Source organism: Alexandromys fortis, unplaced genomic scaffold (assembly GCF_014885135.2).
Source record: "Alexandromys fortis isolate MF-2015 unplaced genomic scaffold, M_Fortis_MF-2015_v1.1 scaffold_77, whole genome shotgun sequence".
Lineage (NCBI taxonomy): Eukaryota > Metazoa > Chordata > Mammalia > Rodentia > Cricetidae > Alexandromys > Alexandromys fortis.
In genome coordinates this window covers 6,345,779-6,366,035 of record NW_026067967.1, presented here as the reverse complement: position 1 = coordinate 6,366,035, position 20,257 = coordinate 6,345,779, and the positions used below count along the sequence as shown (strand labels likewise).

Genomic DNA, 20,257 nt, shown 5'->3' with positions numbered 1-20,257 from the left:
CTACTGTGATGGCATTACTGGGAGGTGGCAGGAAGCAGGCAGCTGGTCACTCAGAGTATGCAGTGGAGCGCTGTGTAGCCTGCTCTGGTGCCTTCCTGTAGCCCCTCTCCGCATGCTGTCCAGAATGAGAGAAACGGCCTCTACTGTGGGACAATGGTCTTTACCTTGTCAACTGTATTTTAATAAAACGCTGATTGGCCAGTAGCCAGGCAGGAAGTAGAGGCGGGGCGATGAGAACAAAAGAACCCTGAGAAGAGGAAAGCTTATTCTACAGTCGTGATCCAAACACACGAGCAAGCAAGATGTGAATGCCTTGCCGAAAAAGGTAGCGAGAATAGACAAGAATAATGGGCTAATATAAGTTATAAGAGTTAATAAGAAACCTGACCTAATGGGCCAATCAGTTTTCAGTTTATAACTAATATAGACCTCTGTGTGATTTCTTTGGGACTTAATGATTGCAGGAACCAGGCAGGATAGACACCTCAGATAACACTCTATGGCGTGTTCATACCACCATGATGCTCTCTTACCACAGGCCCAGAAACTGAGGAGGATGCCCACGAAAACATACGTTAACCCAATTCCTCCCAAAATTTCCCAAGTGCTGCTGAGATAACTTATTCAGTGATGTGCTTGTCTTACAAGCATAAGGACTGAGTTCTGTTCCATCAATGTCAGTAGGTTTGGGTATGGTGATACACACTTATAACCCTAGAGCAAGAGAAGAAATATATGTGTGTCTTCCTGGGGCTTGCTGGTCAGAGAACCTAGCTCTAGGCTAGTGACGAATTCTTTTATAAACTAAGGAGACAGTACTGGAGGATCAACAGCCGAGGGTGCTGTCCCCTGCCCTTCTACGCACTCACTAAGCACCAACCAATGCAAATTCACACACACAAAGTTTCTTCCATGATCGTTTCATCTTAGAAATCTGACTTTTAGATGGACATTTCTTTTGTTATGAGTGCATATGGCTCTAAGCCCCCTACAATGTGCAAACATTTTTTCTGTGGTTACTAACATCATCTTCACCACCATTGCCAATGTCACGGTGGTTCACAGTTTATTTTATCAGGGGCTAATGAATGAATAACTGGAAATTCAGTGTTGATGTTTAAAAAATTGTTATCTATTTCTTCCAGCTTACTATAAGAGCCTCACACTGTTTCCTGCTTGATTTGTCACTGTAAGAAGGAAGCACTGATGGAGAGGAGCTGGAGCAGAATCCGTGGTTAAGAGCACTGGCTGCTCTTCCGGGGACCCAGTGAGATTCCTAACACACCCACACGATGGCTCACAACCACATGTAACTCTAGTTCCAGGAAATTTGATGCTTCCTTTTTGGCTTCTTTTCACACCAGGCACAAATGTGGTGCACAGACATATACGCAGGCAAAACACATCATATGCATGAGATAATTTGAGCACTTTTTCAAGCTATTTTCCTTGATAAGCAGAATCCCCATGCTGAGCATCACCACCACTCCATACAGCTGGAGAGTAGAACCTGCACTGAGTCAGCACAAGTATGTCTTTAATTGCTGTGTTCCACGTGCTGTAACAGCATGGAAGTTATACAAAGTCTCTTCCTTTGTTACTTCTTGGCAACAGAGTCTCATGGATCCAGGTTGGCCTTAAACTCTATGAAGCCCAGGATATCCCTGAACTTCTAATCTTTCCGCCTCTATCTTTAAAGTGCTAGAATTTAAGGCATGGGTTATCATGTCCTGAGTTTGTTTACTAAACACCTTTTGGCCAGGCAGTAGTGGCACATACTTTTAATCCCAGCACTTGGGAGACTGAGATAAGCAGATGTCTGCGAGGTCGAGGCCAGCCTGGTCTACAGAGCAAGTTCCAGGACAGCCAAAGAGAAACCCTGTTGAAAGAGAGCCAAAGACAGAGAGAGGGGAAGGAAGGAAGGAAGGAAGGAAGGAAGGAAGGAAGGAAGGAAGGAAGGAAGGAAGGAAGGAAGGAAGGAAGGAAGGAAGGAAGGAAGCCCTTTTGAAGACATTCTGCACACTTACGATTCTGTTAGCTGCTGTTAATGTGGCTTAAAAAGAAAAGTCCTATTCTTCAGCTAAGGACGGAACTATGAAGTTCCATTTAGAGGACAGGGCATGGCACGAGGGGCGGGTTTGTGGAGAATTTCAACTAGAATAAGCAGAATAATTGTCAATGAATACTAAAAATTTGTGGTCATCATCTAGTCCAGGTTTGTCATATGAGCCTGAGCTACTGTAAAGAAAACTCTTTTTAAAACAAATGAGAAGAGATGTCTGTAGTAACCCTTGCCTTTTGTTAGAACCAGAGTAGAGCGAACCCCTAGCAGCGAGTACTGAGTCACATTCTGAGCATGCGCTACAGAACCACAGACTGCCCAGCAGGGAGACTTGTCCCACAGAAATCAGCAACAGCAAGGCATGGACAGGTCCACCAAGAAACTCTGATAGCTCATGATCAGATCTTCAGACACTAATTCTTAGTCTTTCCTTGTGTTTCTGTAGTCAGCCCGTCAACTCTCACCAGTCCTGAGCTTCCCTTAGTTATGGGGTCGCACAGCACTAAGTGGCAGGGGCACTCTGAGGGATGGGCCCTTTCTACACGAGCAAGACCATCATTTGTCTGCTCTCTCCTGTAACTTCTCATCACCGTTTCTTGGCACAGAGTTTCAGAAAGTCATCCTTATACTCTTGGGTTCTCTCATTTCAACGCCACAGTTGATGGATGGTGCTGTACACCAACACCCAGCTTCACAGCAACATAACCTTCGGCTGCTCACAGGGTATCTGGGGGCCTTTCAAGTTCAACGGTGATTTTAGATTCCAAAGCAAAACTTCAAAACCAGTGAGCAAGCCGGGTAACGGTGGCGCATGCCTTTAATCCCAGCACTCGGGAGGCAGAGGTAGGTGGATCTCTGTGAGTTCAAGACCAGCCTGGTCTACAGAGCTAGTTCCAGGACAGGCTCCAAAGCCACAGGGAAACCCTGTCTCGGGGAAAAAAAAAAAAAAAAACAACAAACAAACAAACAAAAAAAAAAAACAGTGAGCAAGGTGCATCTCTGAGTTTGAGGTCAGTCTGGTCTACAAGAGTGAGTTCCAGGACAGCCAGGACCGTCCCACAGAGAAATCCTGTCTCAAAAAACAAAACAAAAGTTATTCAACGGCCTGGAGAGATGGCTCAGTGGTTAGGAGCATTGCCTGCTCTTCCAAAGGTCCTGAGTTCAATTCCCAACAACCACATGGTGGCTAACAACCATCTGTAATGAGATCTGGTGCCCTCTTCTGGACTGGAGACATACACACAGACAGAATATTGTATACATAACAAATAAATAAATATTTAAAAAAAAGTTATTCAAACAACAGCAAGAGAAAAGTACTACTTTAAAGAATCTGGTTCAAGTAAAGGAAACTAGCCTTTCATTTCCTCTAGTTAAGAAAAAACCTAAGTGTGGCCTAAGAAACAAAAAAGCCAAAATTGTACTCTGCTTGCTTTCCCTCATGGCCCGAGTCCCTAAGATCAGTGCCTCTTTTAAGACTCACTTTGCATAAGCCAGGTTTAGTTAGAAAACCCTGACAGCACCTATCAGCCACAGACAGTCACTTCTCTCTAATGTAAAAGTAAGTGCTCTTGTTTCTCCAGAACTCAGCTCAGCACCGTGATCTCAGCCTTTTCAATCCACCACAGATTTCCCCCAATTAATCCTTTATATGTTTAAAGAGAGACATCTTGCTGGGCAGTGGTGGCAAAACCAAAAAAAAAAAAAAAAAAAAAAAAGGGAAAGAAAGAAAGAAAAAAGAGAGACATCTTATTCTGCATCAATACTTTACATCTTTCAATTAATATTTTCCCTAATCAATTAAGTGTTCTTCCCACAATGAGCTTATTGTGCTAAGTATTTTTCTCTTCAGGTTTGAGATCAGAACTTAACTACATTCCAGGTATTACCAGGATCAAGAGTATACCTCACATTATTTTGTGAGCCCAATATATATTAATTATACATATTATGTGGTTAGTGCAGGTTGTTAGTGGTGGTTGAACTGAAGACTTCACACCTGCTATGCAAGTAGCCTTCAGGAACGTATATCCCCAGTCACCCAGTAATACATTTTTAGGGAGGGAGAATGTGCTGGGTATCAAATCCAAGGCCTCCCGTGAGGTAGGCAAGCACTCTACTAATCAACCATTTACCTAGACCAAGCAATCTCCTGTCTTGAGATAGGGACTCTGTCCAGAGCCCTTAGGGGTCCTTCCACTCACTGTGTAAATCAGGCTGGTGTCAAACTCATAAAGATCTGCCTGTCTCTGCTGGGATTAAAGGTGTGTGCTACACCACACGTGGCCAAAGTGGTAACTTTTTGAAAAAACCTAAAATACATTTTCATATTTAATATTCATAATATGAAAGACTTAGGAGACCAGACAGTTCACAACCTTTACCAACAGTAGCTCCAGCGAGTCACTAAGTTACAAGCTGGTTAAAACACCATGTCACAAGCATCTCATTGACATTAAGAATCTGAAGAAGCCAGATAGTGGCAGGACATGCCTTTAATCCTAACACTAGGGAGGCAAAGGTAGGTAAATCTCTAAGAGTTCAAGGCCAGATGATCTACAGAGTGAGGTCCAGGACAGCCACAGCAACACAGAAAAACCCTGTCTGGAAAAAAACAAAAACTGAAGAAAACCAATCTTATCCAAAAGATACACTCTATACAACATATGAGACTTCACAGATGCATAGAACCCGGCTAGGAATCCTAGCGAAGCTACTCACTGCCCTCAAGTGCCCACCAAGTCCGCCTAATGAAGTAAAGAAACCTATGTTCACCACATGTTTAAACCTGGATTAGCAGACATCAGTAACTGCACTCAGTATTTCTGAATGGTCCAAACATGTCTACATTTGTGTGGTCAGAGCTCCTGAACACAATGATTAATAACACACGTGGGACTGGCGGCACATGCCTTCTTAATCTCATCACTCAGGAGGCAGCAGACAGTCCCAGTGAGTTCAAGGCTAGCCAACATCAATTTATTCATTCATAAAGGCTAAATACAACCTGCTACAACTTTACTCAACAAATCCCTACAGTCAATAGGAGAAAACTGCTCAAGGATTCTTCATGGGCGCTCCTTCTGTACACAGACTGTAGACACATTCTTCCATGTTTACCAGAAATAGAGACTAACACATGAAAAGGTAATTTTGGTTTAGTTTTGGGTTTTCATGTTTTGGTTCTGTGTGATTTTCATATTCTTTTTTGAGACAAAGTCGTAGCCCAGGCTGGCGTTAAATATACGGTGTAGCCAAGGATAACCCTGAATTTCTGACCCTCCCGTTTCCAGCTAGGCTAATAAGAAAGTGTGCCCCAGGTTTGTTTATGTAAGCGCTGAAGACTGAATGCAAGACTGGGCATCTGAAGAAGCACTCAAGGAACTGCCACATCCCCAGCAGCTGGTCCTTGTTTTCTGAAGCCAGAAGCAACTAGAAATGAAGTTAGTTATGGCTGAAATGGGACGAGAAACACTACGAGAATTTTAACCATCTGCTAAGTACTTCTTTAACAAAGACACCAGTGTCACGTCTGGGGTTAGGAAGTTGAAGGAAGAGCAAGGGTCTGTGGTCCACTGTGTGCAGCGTAAGCCTGAGGACCAGAGTTCAATCCCTAGAGAGAACCAACTCCCCAACGTTGTCCTCTGACCTCCACACGTAAGCTGTGGCACATGCATGTGTCACACGCATACACATACAATAATGAAGAAATTTATTTTTAATGTGACATATTCTTTTTTTAAAAAAAGGGAAGAAAAGAGCAAATGTTCACCGAGCATGCAATATGGTCCCAGTGTAGTCTTTCATATAGTTCTCATAACAGCTTGGAGGGAGGCAGCATTATCATAACATAAGGCTGGGAAGATGGTTCAGTGGGTAAAGTGCTTGCCAGGAAAAAATGAAGACCAGAGTTTTCACAGCCAGAATCCACAGAAATGCTTAGTGGGCATGGCATCCCAGAACCTGGAATCCCAGACTCAGGAAGCAGAGATAGGCGATCCCTGAAGCTGGCTAGCCATACTAGCCATACTGGAGAGCTCTGACTTCAACTGAGAATCCAGCCTCAATGAACAAGGTGGAAGGCAATTGAGGAAGATTCTCAACTAATGTACACGGTGTGCTCACACACATGCAAGCACACATACAACATACATGCCCACTAATACACAGAAGCATATGCAAAAATTAAATGAAGGACAGGAACATAACTGTTGGGAATATGCCTATATGTGGTAAAAGATGGCTCCATAAATACACATATTAAGTAAAATAACCACATCATGGACACACTGAACAGTGTGCATGAGAAATTGTTTTAACTGAACAGTAAACATGATTACTTTTCTGTGCTATATTCTCTCTCTCTCTCTCTCTCTCTCTCTCTCTCTCTCTCTCTCTCTCTCTCTTTTTGGAATTTTCAAGATAAGGTTTCTCTGTCATTTTTGGTGCCTGCCCTGGAAGGCAGGCCTCAAACCTCAAACTCACAGAAATCTGCCTTCCTCTGCCTTCCGAGTGCTGGGATTAAAGGCGTGTGCCACCACCGCCTGGCAATATATTTTTTGATATACAAAGCAGGAGAGAATATTTTTTCTGAGTATGCAACACTACTCTGGAGAACAGTACACCTTGCAGCAGAACACATGAAGTCTACATTCACAGAGAACAACCGTGAATGCATTATGTCTTAGGAGTTTGTCGCTTACTTTCGTTGAGGAACCTAGAAAAAAAGAACCGTGCAGTACCTGCTAATAACACCTGTGAATTCCCTCAACGCACACTTATTCTTTAGAATAAAAGCTGTACTTTACTAATAATGAATGTTGTGAATGGATTAGTAATGACTAATGAAAACATGCTAAGAACAGAAACAGGGAAGGCTCACGTCCTGCAGCTCCTTACAGCCAGCAGTTAGGCATATATGAGCCTTTCCTACCTTATCAATCAGCAACATTTCTAAAATTACTAATGTGGCTACTAGTGAAATATTGATAAATGATGAAACTGCAAGATAGAAAATTAAAAACACAAACATAATCTGCATAGGTTCGACATCACTCACTTATTCAAAAAAACAAAAGACAAAACATTTCAAGATGTAAGATTCAAATGAGAAATAAAAATGTAAGGCTATAGAACAAAAGCAAACTCTTCAGAACTGCAAGAAAGAGACTGCAGATAAACTGTTCAGACTGAGATACTCAGAGAACTAAACAATGCTTTCCTTACATTCATAGCAAAGAATATTTTCTTCCACGCATATACTTTATTCATTAACATTCAGATTATAAAATTTTGAGCAAAAGTGTATGTCCTGATATGGAGTGAGATGCTGTTTATATTCATCTGTCAATTCTCCTCAAGAAGAAGACCGCTCTGGACTCACAGATCACATTCCAATAGAGAAGAGGTAAAGATCCTGTACCTGACAATGCATTTCCAAGAAGAGCCGTCTTGATCATCTTGTTCTTCTATGTACATTCTGACATTGTGGTCTTGATCCAACTGGTACCAGTACATGAGGCCATCTTTGTCCCGCCCAATTGGCTGGAGACGCATAGTCTCAGCATCCTCCTCATTAATTATGTTCTTGAATTTAAGATTGTCGTCAAACTGACACTCGCAGAGATACTGAAAAACAGTTACACCGTGGTTTAAAATACCATACAAACACTTCTCCAACAAGCATCATGCACTTTCAGGAGTGGTCAGGGACACAGCAAGATCACACAGTTCATTTGTTCTGCACTATTCTTCCAGTTTCTTATGTAGAATCTGCTTAAAATAATCAACAAAATAGGCAAATTTGAATGTAACATTTTAATTTTACACAAGAGTAGAGTTTTAACAACCACTTATATATAAATTATATTTCTAAAATGATAAGTTTATGTGCACTAAAAGCTTCAATTATACCATTGTATAACATTCTATTTAAATCTTAGCTCATTTTTTCAATTAATATTATTGGCAAATAAAAATCATACATATATGGTTTATAGACAATGCAGAATGATTTGTTCAAGCATACTTTGTGAGGAGAACTCTTATTTTCAGCTACGTAATTACAATCACTTTCCAGTATCACCTTCAACACAGCTAATTGAGACTTTGTAAGTTCACCCCAAATCTCTCCAGTCTGACTGCTACTCCACTGACCAGGGCTCACCATGGGTGTATTCTGTGTTCTTTAAGGCTCTATGTTAAAATGAGAACATGGTGTAATTTCTTCCTGAGCCTGGCTTACTAAATATAATAACCTCCTGATTTAAAAATGTTTTAAATTATATTTTGACTTATTTTCTGTAGGTGTGTGGGAAGGCACCTATGTGCCATGCTTGCATGTAGAGGTCAGAAGACAAGTGTGAACAGGTTCTCACCTTCCACCATGTGGGTCCCAGGATGGAGCTCACGTCTTCAGACCTGAGCCACAGACCAGCACTTGTTTTCAGACTACAAAGCATCCCATTATGTTTATGTGCACCATGCATTTCGTATTCACTAAGGTTCACCGCTATTGTGATTACTGCTGCAGGGTACATGAGAACACGTGTATGGGTTTAGCGCTGGCTTCATTCCTACAGGACTCACGCCCAGCAGGGGGGATGCTGAATCACTGTGTCATTCCACTTAAACATTTCTGAGCAAACTCTCACACGTTTTGTTTCTAGGAAGTATTTTTTAAAATCCTAATTTTTTTTCCCCTTTACTCTGAAGACTGTAGGAGAAGGACTGCTTGAGCCTGAGAATTTAAGACAAGTCTTTACAAAATAGTAATCCAGGTTCAGACAAATAAAAACACAAATTTGGACACACCACAAATATAAGTGCTAAGTGCACAGGTGCTCAGAAGGTCTGCTCTATGTATCCTGTAGGCTTTTCAGTGAGCTAGAAGAGCAGATAGCATTTCACAATACAGTGACAGCTATTCCTTCGCCATGTCTTATACACATCTGGTGTGTATTAAGAATCACTTAGCCAGGCGGTAGTGCTGCACCCGCCTTTAATTCTGGCACTCAGGAGGCAGAGGCACGCGAATTTCTGAGTTTGAGGTCAGCCTGGTTTACGGAGTGAGTGAGAATTATACAGAGAAACCCTGTCTCGAAAAAACAAACAAAAAAAGGATCACAAACGAACAAAAAGAGAATTGCAAAAGCCCTTGAGGCCTCCCGAGTAAGGATGCAACTGATACAGTGCCGTGGAGAGGCAGTCACAAAGGTCACTCACTCTCTCCCAGCAGCCGCATCCCTCTACTGACCATGGCTTAGTAAGTGGGAAATAAAAAGAAACAGAAGAAAACTCAAGCGTGAAAGCAACCCTATGCTGAGACTCAGATGATCCATTTTAACAATACTTTTGGTTACATGAAGGCTTTAACACAGTGGCATGCACTTAGTTATCTGGAAAGCAATGAGTACTTAAAATTTTATTAATGATTAATTATTTGTTATTTTTATTATTGTTTATTTACCACAGTCTGTAGTATATAGTGATTGACGACGGCGACAACTGGAACAGTGAACCAAACACCCAAAGCAACTGCTTCCCTATTCTGTTACTGTATCGCCAATCAGAAATAATTAAAACTGGATACACTGTAAAGACAGTCCTTAAAAATAGTAAAGACAAGAACTGACTTTTATGTGTGTGGTGTGCATGTGCACTCTTTGCAAGTGTGTGTGTGTGTGTTCCTACACATGGAAGCCAGTGGCTAATGTGAAGTTGGATTCTTAGACTTTTCTCCACTTTTTGCTGAGTCAGGGTCCCTGCCTGTGCTCCAGGCTTTGCGGGAGTACCATCTGTCCAGTTTGCCTCCCAAGGCTGGACTATAGGTAGGCTTCTAAGTGGGTTCTGGGAATCTGAGTTCTGATCCCCATGCTTGTCAGGTAAGAACTTTATCTGCAAAGCTACCTCCCCAGCCCAGAATAGACACTGAAAATCAAGACTATTCCTCTAAAAATAAAATGTCCACCCTACTGTCCACCTCCTGCCCTCTATTAGGATATAAGAAATAGCCCAGGCTGGCCTCAAACTCAAGATCTTCCTGAATCAGCCTCCCAATTACTGAGATTACAACGTGTGCACTCACACTAAATTTCTTTTTCCTTCAAACTCTGTTGTTACCTGTGTTGATCCACTTATTTGTGGGTGCACTTGCAGACATGTGAGTGCGATGTGAAGACAGAGTCACATCTCCTTCTGCCATGGGGTCCCAGGGATGCAAACTCGGGGTGTCAGACTTGGTGGAAGTATGTTTACTCATTGAACTGTCTTGCTTTCTTTACTTTGTAATTTAGGGGTTAAAGTCAACTTTAAAAACATAACTACAACAGAAAACGCATGCATTACCTTTAAGAGTGCTAGTTTGCACTCCACGCTCATCTCAAGATAGCCTTTCTTCTCCATCTCCCATGCCCAGGTACTGTTAAACTCTTGGCATATCTGTAAGACAAAATGAATAGCTTAATACATGAAAACAATTTTGGTTGCCATTTGTTATATTTTGATTTGGAATGCTCCCCAATAGCTCTTATTAGTTGAGTGGGTGAGGGCTAGCTGTAGAAGCTGGTCACTCAAAGGCATACGGTCATCCCTGTTTCCCAGAGGATGAAAAAGACTGCTGCACCACACGCACCGACATGATGCTGTGTCTCACTGCAGGCCCAGAGACAGTGGGGCCAAGAGATTGTGCACCAAAACTTCTGAAACCAAGAGCCAAAATAAATCTGTCCTTATTTAGGTTGGTTTTCCTAGCCATTTTGTCATAGGATCATCTAGTTGAATGGCAATAAATACTGGTTGTCTTCTATGATTATGTTGTATTCTTATTAATATACATATATAGAGGAAAGAGTTCAGAAATGACATGCCAATCCAATTCCAACTATAATTCATACTGCTTAGAGTCACAGAAACATTTACTAATGCTATGCCTATACTAACTAAGACAGAACCTGGTGCTGGAGAGATGGCTCAGAGCTTAGGAACTCTTACTCCTCTTACAGAGGCCCCCATTTCAGTTCCCAGCACCCACATGGTGGCTCACAAACAACTATAACTCCAGTCCCAAAGGATCTGATGCCCTCTTTCAATCTCAGAGGGCACCAAGCACACACACTGTACACATACATATATGCAGGCAAAACACTCATATGTATAAAAAATAAATAAATCTAAAAAGCAGCAACAATAACTTGAAAAAAATAATCTCTGCTGTTTTCTACCGTATTCAACAACTTTAAGTATTTTACGGGTATTTTTCCACATGAGAATAGTTATTTGATCATCTCTCTAAAGGCTGAATTTCTGTTAAGGCAAGAGTGGCAGTCTGTTTATCTCTAACACTAGAAGGACGTTCACAACCAAGTCAGACTCTATAACTACAGTTAACAGAGCCTCTCTTCAAACCAGTGACCAGTGCAAACACCACTGCTAGGCATTTGAAGGCTTCGGTGATAGACTTGACCTTGGGAGGGTCAGGTTTCTTTTCCCACTTAATCAGAGCCACGTAAGGAATAGAAGAGGTTACACGGACACATTCCACTCGACAGTCAGTGCGGTCTGGGTGTGAGGTCACGTGTTGGGAGCAGTGAGACCCCCAGATCCTGAATTTCTTGTAATCCCCTGATCTGAGTGCCTACAGCTGTTCTGAGCACGAGACCTTCAGGAGTTCCTGATGGCAGGAGAGTGGTTTCTGGTGGGTTTGGCTGGGGCATGGCTATCTCTATATAATCTGCCCCTGAACACAATAAAGGGGGCATTCTTTTTTGTTTGTTTGTTTTTCGAGACAGGGTTTCTCTGTGGTTTTGGAGCCTGTCCTGGAACTAGCTCTTGTAGACCAGGCTGGCCTCAAACTCACAGAGATCTGCCTGCCTCTGCCTCCCAAGTGCTGAGATTAAAGGCGTGCGCCACCACCGCCCCGCTAAAGGGGGCATTCTTGGGGAATTCAAGAATGACCCGTGTCGCTGTCTCTCTGTCTGTGTGTGTCTATGTATTTTAACCTCCAGCCCCCTTGCCCGAAGCTTGTGAACTGGGTGCCAGCACACAGAGCGCAGACACGGGGGCGCAGTGCGGGACAATCACGCACGTGATCTGCACAGAGGTTCAGTAGAGCCTTCACGACACAGAGACACCTGATCTCACACAACACAGCTAGTGAAGTAAACTCTCTGCAATCATCACAGGAGAATTCTTGGTTTAGATTCATTCCTTAGAAGCTAGGAGAGATTCCTCTGAAGAATTCCAAGAGTGTGACTTCTCTGACCAAGTGGTTTTTATCCGGTCATTTGTTTTCAGCAATAAGAGGAGACTAAGAATAATAATGATCATAATCCTTTTTGTTTGGTTTGGTTTGGTTTTCGAGACAGGGTTTTTCTGTGTAGCCCTGGCTGTCCTGGAACTCACTCTGTAGACCAGGCTAGCCTTGAACTCAGACAATGCCTGCCTCTGCCTCCAAGTGCTCAACACCACACACAGTAATAGTATTGATCTTAGGGACTGTGAAGTGGACATAAAACAATTATGCAATTTATCGTTTTTACTGTTTTATTTTTTGCAAATTAGGAAACAAACAGTAAAAACAAAGCTCTGAGCAATAGAACTAATAAGATGAGAAATTATTCTGGAGCCAGGGCATTGGCTAAAACAGAAACACACAAGCAGGCCTCTTAATCCAGGAATAAGCTTAGGATGGACGTCCTAGAAGGGTTACCCTTTCCCAGCCTTCCCTAGTGCCATCTTTACCAACTGGAAAAACAAACAAACAAACAAACAAAACAGCAGCAACAACAAACCAGGAGGTCAATGTAGGAAAACACTGTGATAAGAACTACATAGAAAATGGCGAAAGCGTCACAAAAAGGATAAATTCCCCACTTCCTGGTAGGCCACAACTCTGACAGTGCTGTTCTGTATATATGTGTCTATATTAATGTAACAAAGTAAACAAAAGCCTGACAGATGCTGTTAAAGGAAACGCACAGGCGACACAGGGCCTGGACAGGTGTCACTCCAGCTCCCAGTACTAACAGTGCTGGTGTTTACAACAGTGCTAGACGGGCGGCTAGCTTCTCAAACACTAACAATGAGTTACCTAGTACACTTCTTAGTAACTCTAAGAATTTAAATAGAAAAAGTAAAACATGGAAGAGCACTGTTGTTCCCAAGAGTTAATAGGTAGAAACAACCCAAATATCAACAGAAGAACCGAAAACAAATCCACACAATGGAAATTTACAGAGCCATGACGAGGACAGAATATAGCCGGGGATGTGACTCAGCTGTGCAGAGTGGGAAGGCTGTAGACCTATCCCCATTGCCCACCCGGCAAAGAAAAAGAACGGAGAAAACAAAGCAAAACAGCAACAACAAAAATAAAGAAATGATATACATATGGCTGCCGGGATGAATCTGGAAAAAAGGCTAATGCAAGAAACCACACCAAAGGATACCTACAAAAAGATTCTATAGATTCTCAGGTATAGAGAATGTCTAAAGCACTGAAACAGAAAACAGGTTAGCAGTTGGTGGGTGTGATGATCAAGGCTGTCAGTAGTGACATTTTACCCATCAAGGAGCTGGAGCATAGAAAAACTGCTTTTATTGTTTGTGTGTGTGTGTGTGTGTGTGTGTGTGTGTGTGTGTGTGTGTGTGTGTGAGAGAGAGAGAGAGAGAGAGAGAGAGAGAGAGAGAGAGAGAGAGAGAGAAGAGAGAAGAGAGACAGAAAGACAGAGACAGACAAGGAGAGATCAAAGTGAACTGAGGCACTGACCTATATGGACACCCACACAAAAATGGCTTACACACACGTGCACACGTGCACACGTACACCCTAAGAATAAAACTACAAAAAACCCACATTTTTTCCACTGGTCCTTTATATTCTTCTCTTACACCCCATTTCACTAATTTTTGCCCTGATTTTGATCACTTTTGTCTGTCTACTGGTGGAGGGTTGGACTTACATAGAGGTTTAAAAGCACTTAAGTTGATTCAAAGCTTGCCTCTCCCTACAGCAGGGAGACTTTGTGGACTCAATCACCTGTTGGACTTGTACTTGCAGATTCTTCTTCTGTAAATGGAGGTTTGGGGCAAATAAAAGATAAGGAATGTGCCAATCACATTCTCGCTGTGCCATGCCTCCATTACATTCATGCAAACCTGAAGAGAATTCTAGAAAGCCATAAGAAGAATCAATTAGGACACAAGCAGGAGTTAAAGAGGTGGTTAAAAAAAATGCTAATAATCTTTAAAATGTAGGTAAATATTGTTTTCCAATACTAGCTTCAGTCATGAGGATGGAACATGTTTAAGATGTAAATACAGTTATTAATTATTGATTCATTTTAATTTCCCAATTTTATTTTCTGGGGATTAATCACACATTTAGCTAAACCACTTCTAATGTTATGTTCTACGTCCAGGATGATTGTGAATTTGGAATGTTATTAGCATATATTAATATGATAATAGATTTCATTATGCTTTTATATATTTACATGATGCATTTCATAATACCATTTGTTTTATTCTATCTTATTTCCTACAAATGAGTGTGTTGTCTGCAGGAATGCACACCGCCATGTGCCTGCAGTGCACGTAAAGACCAAACACAGCTCCAGAAGCTCCAGACTGGAGCTGCAAGTCGTGAGCAATCATGTGGGCACTGGGAACCAACCCTGGGTCCTCCCATCTCCCCAAACCCCCAAACTAAGTGTATAACCTACTGCTTTAGGGGCTGTGTTCCACTGTCTTTACCATAGGGTAGGTGATGCGTTGTGACCACATCGACCTCTCTTTAACCGGCTGCCATTCTCCTCCCATCCCTGTCAGTCCCCTCTCTCCCAGCTAGTCCTGCGTCTGAGAGTGATTTGTTTTTACAGATGATGTATTTACATTTAATGATTTGTGTGTCTGTGTGTGCATGAGTGTGTACATGCACCCATGCATACATGCATGCACCACAGTATGCATCCTGAGACCAGAGGACAACTTTCAGAAGCTAGTTCTCTGTGTCAAGTGGTCGGTCACAGCCTTGGTGATGAGATTCTGTCCCTTCTGAGCTCTTTCCAGCACCAAAAGTGAATATTTTGAAGCTAAGAGTCTTGCTAAATCTAGAGAAGCCTGTTATATTAGATTTTATTTATTGTGGATGCTTATATACGTATATTAAATTTATTTTATATATAACATGTTTTAAGATAAAATTCACCCTTTTAAACCTTTTCAACTATATATTCCACATTAATAAAATTTATTCATTTTATTCAGGATTTGAGCAGCCACTATTACTTTTTATTTTTAAACATTTCTTAGGGTGGAGAAATAGTGTAAGCTTTGAAAGCATGAAGCCATGTGTCTGGACCTCAGCACTCATGTAAAAAAAAGCCAGGGGCGCTCATAATCCCAGTGTTGGAGAGGCAGCCTGGCAGATTCCCAAATTCACTGGTGACACGGCCTAGCTGAGTGACTCTAGGTTCAGTAACAGACTACTTTAAAAAAATAATGTGGAAAGTGCAACTGAGGAACACATCTAACATGAACCTTGATCCCCACATGAACGTACACACATGCAGGCATGAATTTCCAAGTGTGCGGACACACCCACACACCATTTCACAACTCAAATAACTGCCTTAACCATGAAATCCTTTCACCTCACACGGCCTTGGGCAAGCTTATAATCCACTTTCAGATTACATAAATGTTCCTACTCTAGAATGTCCATGTGATGAGATCACAGAACACTTGTCCCTGCTCCTCTTTCTCAGGTTTTCCTTTAGAATGCATCTCTAATGAATATCTTGTTTCCACCCATAGACTCTAGTGAATAACACAGCAATAACCATCGGCATAAAAGTATCTGAGTCCCTGTACAAGTGAGGCTTCTAGGTCATATAGCAAACCGACTTTTAGATGTCCAAGGACACAAAAGATTCTCCTGAAGAAGGTGGAAGGGACTGAGTTGCCGCCTAACATTGTCATAGCCCTGCCTTAGAAATAGATACCTTATTGTATAGAAGGTATCTTACTGCTGGCTTAAGACTGTTTTTTGCCAGGTATGGTGGTAACAACTTTAATCCCAGTCCTTGGGAGTATGCTAGATGCTCAAGGCTAGTCTTGGCTATGCAGCGAGTCGGAGACCAGCCTTGCCTACACAGAACCTGTCTCAAAACAAAGTCCTGACTAATGAAATTGCAACTGGGCTGCACCCTAAGTACCTGGGAGCAGGTGGGAACCATCGGTCTATCTCTGAAAGGGCGTCTTTTCTCTGCTGAATTTTAGAAGTCGTGCGCCCTGCCCCCACCTTTGAAACTTTTTAAAGATTTATTTTACGTGATGACTGCTACTACATGCATGTATATACATCACATACATACCTAGTGTCCGTGAAGGTCGGAAGAACATGTCAAATCCCCTGGAACTGGAATTGTAGGTGGCTGTAAGCCACCATTCGGTATGTACTTGGAATCAAGTCCAGTTTCTCCGCAAGAGCAACAAGTGCTCTTAATTGCTAAGCTACCTCCCCAGTTTGTTTTATCCTCCCCCATTTCCCTATGTGTGTGTGTATATTTTATTACACAAATGTTTTTATGCATGTTTGCATGTATGTGAATATACATGTGGGTGGGACGCATACATGTGTGCTGAGCGTATGTCAAAGCCAGACTGAGGTTCTTGCTAGGAATCCTCCTTCACTAAGGCAGGGTCTCTCCATCGAGCCCAGAGCCTGCTGACAAGGCTAGCTCACTAGCTGCTGGACCTGGGGACTGTCTCCACCTACCAAGGCTGGAATTATAGGCAGGTTGCCATAAGCACCTGACATTTCTGTGAATTCTGGGGGCCCAAATTCAGGTCTTCAAACTTTCTGGGTAAGAGCTTACTCACCGACCCATCTCCTCAGCCCTTAGGAGGTCTTTTTTTTTTAATGTGGTGTTTTGCCTGCATATGTCTATATGTGAGTCAATTGAGCTGCCTTGTGGGTACTAGAAATTGAACTCAGGTCCTCTGGAAGAGCAGCCAGTGCTTTTAATCACTGAGCCATCTCTCCAGCACTTTCTCTGTTACAGTCCTAGCTGTCCTAGAACTAGCTCTTATAGACCAGGCTGGCCTCAAATCCACAGAGATCAGCCTGCCTCTGCCTCCCAAGAACTGGAATTAAAGGCGTGCGCCACCAGCGCCCAGAATAGGAGTTCTTAATATATTCCCAAATAAACGGCCCAGATTTGCAAGGCACATAATTTGCAGCACGAAGAACCTCACTCTACAGGCCTTTCTCACCTTCTTTATAAAGTTCTGACGCACAAATGCTTTTAATCTAGTCTAGTTATTTTTCCTTTTGTTGCCTATACTTTTAGTATCACACCTGAGATCACAAAGATTTCCCCTAAGAGTTTTACAGATTTAGGCCGTACATTATTGAACCATTCTGAGGTATGAAGTAGGATACATGTTCCATTTTGCAAATTGTAGTTTAAAAAATACTATTTAATGTAATAGATACAGTCAAAAGATATAAAAACACTACAGTAAATGAATGATCACTATACATACTGTGTTCTGCCATTCTCAGCTCAGCAGGAATCAAGCACTAAGAATGCTACTATGAATCCGTCACTAAACCGCCTTAGCTCGCACAGCATCACATAGAAAACTACAGGAAGCACAACGGAGCATTACTATATCCACAAGCATAAATAATTTGGGCAAAATTCAAGTAAATTTGTGAAGAAATAAATGCCACAAAAGGGGAAAATTTTATTTAAAATTATGGTGCTGTTTCTTTTACGAGTTGTTGCTAATATCCATACAGACTTGCTGGGCTCCAACAATCTGACTACAGCATGCTGAGGGCATTCATACAGCTTCATTTAACAAGAATTAAATTTTACTTAGTGAGCAAGTAACTTCTACACTTGGGAATTAAGAGAGCCAGCTGCTTTCTCATTATAAATCTGGTACTCTTGCCGATATTCATATGTGTAACACATAAACTACTCCCTACAAGCCCATGTGTTTGAACACTTGGTTCCCACCTAGGGTACTGTGTAGTTATGAAACCTTTGGACATTTTCTGTTTCATGGTCCAGCTAGAAGACTAGCTGCAAACAAGGACTGAGCCACTTCAGCTACCACGCCTTCCTTAAAATGATGGGCTTGAAACCCCTGAAAGTGTAAGCCAAAACTTCCCTTAACTTCTCCTGGGTACAATCTCACAGTGATAAGAAAAGTAACTGCCATGATTACATTAGCACAGAGCACGTGAGAAGGCTTTGCTCTGTGTGAGGACAGAGCACCCATGCTGTAGAACAGATGCACCGAGCTGCTCTCCTGGCTTCGCCATCCTCTGTGCTCCTCAGAGCACCACAGAAGTTATGTATACACACACACACACACACGTGTATGACCTGGAAGGTGGCGCGCCCTGAATGACACTCACTGCATGTACACCAGCACAGCACCAAGAGAAAGTTATCAAACACCAGCAGCCATTATAACATTATGGAAAAAATAGAATTCTAAAAAAATTTGGTGGTGTGAAAAAAAAATTCCTGAAAAGAAGCTGTGTCTGGCTGTGAATAAAACTCCTGGGTGAAATCGGTGTCTGCAGAGACTGATGGACCAGCTGGGACTTTAGTGCTGAGGGGAGGTCAGGATTTGGTAGGTTCAGAGGCTAATTCTTTATCCTGGGCTAGTTTTAGCTCTCTAGAGCAGTCACTCCGTGCCCACTTCTGTATCTGAACTAACACCTCGTGATAATAAATAAACAATACTCCTAGCTACTAACCTCTCAGTACACTAACTTCTACCAATCCAAGAGATAAAATGGCATTAGATAGCATCTTAGGCCCGTAGAATAGCTCCTCCCGCCTCTCTGTCCTCACCTCTCTTGTGTACCCACCAACATAGTTTAAAGTTGCCTCAATTTATGTCTTTTTGGTTCTATGAAACCATAAAACCCATGTGAAACTGCTTTCACATTGGAACATGCACTCTGGGGAACCTAAATCTGTCTTCCTGAGCCACCGTCACTCAGAGTGGCTCCAGAATAAACTGTCGCTTACTCTCTTTTGTTAGGAGGAATGTAGAATGCTCTAGTCACTATGGAAAGCCATTTGGTAGTTCCTCAAAAAGGTAAACACGGACATCACTATATGACCCCTTCACTCCTAGGTATGAAACACACAAATGAAAATATATTTCCTATGAAATCGTGTGTACAAATTTTCATAGCAATGTTATCCCTCCAAAATGAGAGGAAACTTAAATGTTCAGAAACTGGTAGAGAAAGAAGGGTGGTAGCGAGCAAACACTGGATAGTATGCAGTAAACACTAATATACACCACAGTGTGCACAGCCTTGAAGACTGCAGACCAACTCAAGCCAGACAGACACCGAGGCCAGGGGTTAGGGTTCCCTTTGTAAGAAATGTTCAGAACTGGAAAACTCGTTGGAGACAGAAGGCGGAGCTGTGGTGACTAAAGGCTGGGAGCTAAGAGGGTGTTGCAGTGCAGGGCTAGGACCACGGATGACAAACACTACGTCTCTCTCCAGGGCCAGAAATTTCGCAGAATTCAAGTGTGGCAGTGGTTTGATGATCGTGGCGTTTACAAAAGAACAGTGAAGCATACACTGGGCGTTTACAAAAGAACAGTGAAGCATACACTGTAAATGGTGGAGTGTATCTCAGTTTAGCAACAATCTTGTTTCACTCTGGAGAACACAGCTGTAAACATCTATTTTCATCAAATATGACCAAATTATCAGACGATGAAAGATGCCTCTTGTTAATTCATGATGGATGACAGCTTCCAGAGAATAAAAGCAACAGGTGGAGGTGCGATGGGTGTGACTCGGTGATTGTACAGTTATCAGGCACAAACCAGGCTGCTGCCCAGCGCAGGGGAGGGGAGGGCAGCAGGCAGTAATCAGGGAAAGAAGAGAGGGCAGTCAAACAGTGACATGTTCTGAGATTGTTTAGATCAAGACCATATTTTTAACCAAATTTATTTACAAAAATTGTCACTTTCATCTTCCATTTATTCTTTTGTTGTTGTTGTTGCTTTTTGAGACAAAGTCTCACTAAACAGCCCAGGCTTGCCTTCAACTCATAACCCTCATGCCTTGAACTCAACCTCCCCACTGCTAGGGTTTCAACCATGCACCATCCGTGGCTCCTGCGTTTATTCTGAGGAATA

The 20,257-nt window shown here is 42.2% G+C and overlaps 1 protein-coding gene across 1 annotated transcript in view; it reads right to left on the bottom strand.

Moving 5' to 3' along the window:
* The window catches only part of Rsf1 (remodeling and spacing factor 1), a 100,427-nt gene that overhangs the window by 37,148 nt on the left and 43,022 nt on the right, over positions 1 to 20,257 (bottom strand). The window contains exons 3-4 of the mRNA XM_050154582.1: positions 10,409 to 10,501; positions 7,485 to 7,690 (exon numbers count right to left, since the gene is read on the bottom strand). Coding sequence (XP_050010539.1) covers positions 7,485 to 7,690; positions 10,409 to 10,501 — 299 coding nt within the window. The remainder of the gene's footprint in view (positions 1 to 7,484; positions 7,691 to 10,408; positions 10,502 to 20,257) is intronic.